At 29.1% G+C, this 5,777-nt stretch overlaps 1 protein-coding gene across 1 annotated transcript; it reads left to right on the top strand.

The window, feature by feature from the left end:
• Nucleotides 1-3,056: 3,056 nt before the first annotated feature.
• On the top strand, nt 3,057-4,415 carry LOC108684200. Its single transcript, XM_018188380.1, has 2 exons — nt 3,057-3,114; nt 3,203-4,415. Exon 2 carries the CDS (start codon nt 3,222-3,224, stop codon nt 3,705-3,707), a length of 486 nt encoding a protein of 161 aa, XP_018043869.1. The 5' UTR covers nt 3,057-3,114; nt 3,203-3,221; the 3' UTR covers nt 3,708-4,415.
• The last annotated feature ends 1,362 nt before the right edge of the window (nt 4,416-5,777 follow it).

Below are 5,777 nucleotides of genomic sequence, written 5' to 3'. Positions count from 1 at the left end.
GTAGTTAACAAAATTTTTTAAAAAATTAGTATTTTATTAAAATAAGATATACATTGAATCTTGAATATATAAAATAGATTTCTCCTTTTTTTTAATTATTATTACTCGTTTATAAAAAAGATATTAATATAAATAATAAGTAATAAATTGTTTTTATTGTTATATTGTCAATAATAATATATACAGATAATATTTTCTTCAATGATATATATATATATATATGTATACGTATAATAATATATATACGTATAATAATTGATAAAAGAATTACATGATCGATGCTGTAAATATACAGTTTGGCACGTGGCCATAAATTTCTAATAAAGGCGCCTATATATAATAATAAGAAATTACGAGCGCCCGCCGCATATATAATTAATTCTAGAAAAACTTAACTACGACAATCGAAAATATTAGATTTACTGGAAGTACATTTGTTCCGCCTGAATCATCTATGTCAGATTAGTTCCCGAAGAAAGCGGAAAAGAAATAAATTTATTCTATTCTAAAATTAATTCTAATAAATCTCATCCTGGGCAGAAAATAACTTAAATTTGATTTTTTAACGATTTTATAAAATATATATTGTAAAAAGAAAATAACGTTTACCAAATTGCACAGATTTATAAAAATATAATTTACAATTAGAATTAATAACATACAATGCCAAATAATTATATTCACTTCCCATACAGTACAAAATTTGCAGCAATATCGCTGCAAAATCTTTGCAACATGCAATGTTGCTGCAACTTTTATGCAACTTTGTGCTATAGGATTATGTAATTTAATATAAACATAATATTAATATAAAATACATTAAATAGGAAGTATGTATAAGATTTATTTATTATTTTCAGTTCAGACCTTGACAGAATCTAATAAATCTGACGTGTTGCAAAAGACTATTTAATTGCATATTATATAATTGATAGTCAATAGTTGATTTACGTAAAAAAGCCTTTAAGATGCAAATGTATCACAGATATTGCATCGTTACTGAGAAAATAAACATGATTAATTTAATTTTTTTTGCATTTGGTTATTCACCTGTCAAGACGCAGTTGGTAGTTATCATATCTTTGAGTTTCCTCGAGGATTTCTATTTTTCTCGTAAAACGAGTTAGCGCGTACCTTTAATCTGGTTAATCTGGAGAAAAGAATTACGTACAAATATTGTAAATATTTAAATCAATAAATATTAGACAAGAGGAATTAAAAAGAAAAAAAACATTGAACAATTTTAAGTTTTACTAAATAATAGTAAAATTTACAATTTTTCCAATTTAAAAAGATATAATAATATTATCTTACTTATTACTTATTACTGAAAAATTCAAAATTTAAAGAATGGTATTTACTGTTTACTGTTTACTCTTCTAGCATTATAACAATAAGGCTTCTGCAAAGACAAGTAGGTTTATTTTTTGTAAAAGGAAGAAAAGAGCATTTTACGGTTCGTGGAAGTTAGCAAAGCAATCGAAATATTTGAAGTAATCATTATTCGCGAGGAGATGATTTCGCCCGTCGTTATTAGAAGCCGCGAAAAATGATTTTTAAAGTGATAATCCGCGCAGTAATTGTTCAAACAAATAATGAATAAATATTTCAAATTATTCGCACATTAATCTACTATGAAGAAAAAAAATCGAATTTTTGCCTTATTATTTGATTCATCAGTTATAAAATTATTCATTTTTAATTTTTATATTGTGTCATCGTTGTATCACAGATTATATTTTATTAGGTTTTATTATTTATTATTATTAAAATAAACATTGAAATCAATGTGTTTATATATCTTTTTTTCCTTTTATTTAATAAAATTGTTAATTCATTAATCGTTTTTTCTTTTATTATTTATTTATGCCGTTTTTATTAGGTATTTTTAATTATTATTAGATATACTACAATATATTACACATTCAGTCAAATTAGCCGGAATCCATTTTTCATATATTTTGTGCGGGGTCCTTTGTTATGTACAAAAATTAATTCTAAAAATTGTAACTAAGTAATTTATTATTAAAAATATTTAATAAAGGATCCCGTACTAATTTTATGTAAAATGGATCCCAATCAAATTGGTTGAAATTTTACTGGGATAATGTAGATCAGGATGTCCTGATGAAAAGTCTTCACGGGCACAAGGTTCAAAAATGGACAATTTTCGAGACAAGTTGGATGTCAAATTCTAACATTTGATTTCCAATATCTCGAAAATCCATTTTTGGACCTTGTCCATGAGGACTTTTGACTAGGACATCATGATCTGCATTATAATAAAATTTCAGCCAATTCAACTGGGATTCATTTTACATAAGATTAGTGTTGAGTCCTTTAATATCGGAAATATTGATATAAAAATATTAATTCTAGATATCAATATATTATTGTTATTTTATTTCCTTAAATTATGACATTACATTATTCATTATATTTACATTATTCATAATTATCAATATGACAGATTCATTACCGGCTGTGACAATTATTATTCAAAGTGCAAAGGGTTAAAGCAATGGCTGCACTCGCCCGTAAAACGGTTGCACAATAAAGCGGAATCATCGCAGAAGGCACACGCGATCTGGACTTTACGCGTGTTCTTGCGTGAGGCATGCGTGCAAGCTCTTCCATATATAAATACTCGTGTGTCAGTGGGAAAATCTCAGTCGGCCGATACTTGGTGTAGCTGCGTAGCTCTTCTTTCATCCATCTGTTCAAAAATTCACCACGTGATTTTCTTGCTTCTCAAAGAGAACAAAATTTCAAAAAGGAAGAAGAGAAGATTTCATCTTTCAAGTAAATCCAAGTTTATTATATATGTCCTTTAGCATCTTTTTTCTTTAGAAAAGAAGCACGAAGATAAATTTATAAAGCAAAGAAAATCTAAAAAATAAATCAATAAAGCAGAGAAAAATCCAAGAAGAAAAAAAATCTCTTCAGTTTTCTGAAAGCATGGTGATTTCGTTCTTAAAAAGACGCAGCAAGAAGAATTTTTTATCCTTCCTCCATTCTTGATATCTTCAGTTTGATTTAATAATTCTTAAGCGAAAGAATCAATGGGACCAAGATCTTGCAAGTTTAGTGATCAATAACAATCAATTTATTAAGGTCAGAGATTACAAATCAATTCAACAATCAAGAATCGATTGAGTTTCTCAATAAAAAAATCCAAGTTTTGAGTTTATTTTTCGACTAGGAAATCAACTGGACCAATAATGAAAGGCAGACCAAGAGGATCGCTTCTAAGACTCTTGATTCTCATTCTGACGACGGTGGATCAGCTGATGATAGTCTTGACGATTCATCATGGTCATCGAGTCTCAAGGAGGATCCATCTGCCACGTGCGATGGAGGCTACCAAGAAGTTTCTCTGCAGAGAGCCCCAATCAAGAGCTTATAATCTGAGGGATCTGGTGCATAGTATGCAACCAAGCGAGAGCGTGAATCAGCCGGTGTACATTGTGGTGAAGAAGTGCGACAGCCACTCAGGCTGCTGCGTTAGCCCCGATCTCAGCTGCGCGCCGATACCATCGTCGATCTATCATGAGAACATGGAGGTCGAGGTTTGGAGCCTGTTGACGAATAGCACGAGGAGGGTATGGATCAGGATCGAGCAGCATGGCAGGTGCAGTTGCGAGATCAGTAGTGCTAGTGAGAGACTTAGAGAGGATACTCGGCCACCTAGTATACAGATTCTTTGATCATTGAAGTTCGTTGGAACCTAGAGTCAGTGCTGAAGTAAAGAACTGCAGTAGATCGATCAGCAGTTGACTGATTATCCTGTATTTCGATTGACAAAGGAGCTGGAAGAATAATGTGGAGTGTCAATTAAAGTTACTCAAAATTACCCGGGATTCATTTTTTAAGATTTTTATTTGTATACACTTTAATTTCTTAAGATTTCCTTAAAATTGCGTGATAGAACGGAGATTAAAAATGCGACAACACTAGTTTGCTCATCAAGAATTTTTAATATACAGTGCAATATTACAAAAAAAACTGATATAAAGTGTTGATAAATTGTAGTTGAGAGACTGAGAACAGCTTTTATAATTAATATTCGACTTATCTATTCCGTTGATGGCAGAAAATAAGAAGCGATAAAGTGAAATTAGTTAGTAGACACTATACGGACTTTAATACTCCAAATTAGCTTAATTAACAAATCTAATTAAGAAATTAAGAACTAATAGAAAATACAAAGAAAGTCACTCAATAAATGATTGTGATTGTGAAGGATTATCATGAAGAATACTTTGAATCATTATTTGGATGAGCGAGAAAAAGGAAACGAATTAAATAGATAAATTAAAAAATTTAAAGATCCAATTTCGGTGACCAATTTTCCGAAAAAAAAACTTCGGTCCTTCAGTCGACGAAGATTTATGTTTTATATATAAATATCTTATACAGACATCTACTTATTTTTATTGAAGACCTTTATCTCGTAATGATATCTTTCAATGTTAATGTATTTATTAGACTTTAAACCGTGCCAAACTTTTTTTTATTACAAATTAGTGTGATAAAATAAATGTAAGAGGATTAGAATATCCTATTGGATATCAAAAAAGTAATTTTTTTAATATAACGCATGTTATATTTCTTTGTGAACATTCTAAACATCTAAGATGTTCTATCTAAGTGATTACACGAAGTGAAGCTTAGCGACGATTATTATATTTTTAGCTGCCTCACAGATTGTGATCGTGAATAGTTTAGAGACACTTAAGACTACTTTTAACCCTTTCGCCTACAACATCGTGTAAGACTCGTGGTAAGGAAATCGGGTCAAACATGAGTATTACGAGTAAGAGCGTGGTATGTAATTCGTACAAAGTTTAATTTTTTTTAATTTTTAGAGAAAAGGGTTAATCGACATTGTGATAAAAAGATCATATCAATTTGTAGCGTAATACCAAGTTTCAAAGTGAGATACATGTTGATTCCAACTACTCTTTTCATGCATTCGCATTCGCATTTTTCAACGTGATCTTTATATGAAAATAATAACGTCGCGAAGCTAATAGCCACGTTAAATATAACTTCGCTATATATTTACTAAATGCGATACTGTTCGTGCGGAGTTTACATTAGTTAAACAAAGTCCAGACGCAGCGGAAATAACTGCGTCTGTATGTAAATAGCTTTATACAAGGAGCGTGTGCCGCAAAATTATAGTACTTCAAGAATAAAAAATAAGAAAGACTTTTTTGCGCCATGAATGATTTTTTTAACTTCTGTAAATAAGCAATGAATTTTTTAATACTTATTTTATCTCGAATAGATTTATACAAATAAGTAAAATAAGTAAAATAAGTTAAATAAGTAAAATAAAGTAATCGCGACTGTTATATAAGAAGGAACGTTTTATAATTTAGTCTGCAATACAGTATTTTGACAGTTTTAAATTTAACGCAATTTTAGAAAGCTAACAATTTATTCGTATTATAATTAATTTATTTATTGATGATTCTTTAACATAATAGTAAAATAATAAAATCGCAATCGATGTAAAATCAACGTGTTGAAAAAATTCAACAGTATTCCTGTAGCATCTAATTAGCAATTAATGAACTCGAATATTATTTAATTTTTGTATTAATTAATTTTTATATATTAAATAATTTATAAAAGCAAAACAATGAAAAAATGTTTATATAAAAATAAATTGCAGCTTTGGCTATTTTTATACTATATATAACTCGTATAAATTTATTTCTATATATATTTCTATGTATATTTGTTACCTATATCTTTAATCTTTTTAT

This window comes from Atta colombica, unplaced genomic scaffold, assembly GCF_001594045.1.
Source record: "Atta colombica isolate Treedump-2 unplaced genomic scaffold, Acol1.0 scaffold10, whole genome shotgun sequence".
NCBI lineage: Eukaryota > Metazoa > Arthropoda > Insecta > Hymenoptera > Formicidae > Atta > Atta colombica.
Note: the sequence above shows the minus strand (reverse complement) of the source record. Positions and strands in the feature narration are given on the sequence as shown.

Excerpts from the sequence above, each read along its gene's own strand:
- LOC108684200 (XM_018188380.1), top strand. The coding sequence starts at position 3,222 with ATGAAAGGCAGACCAAGAGGATCGCTTCTAAGACTCTTGATTCTCATT.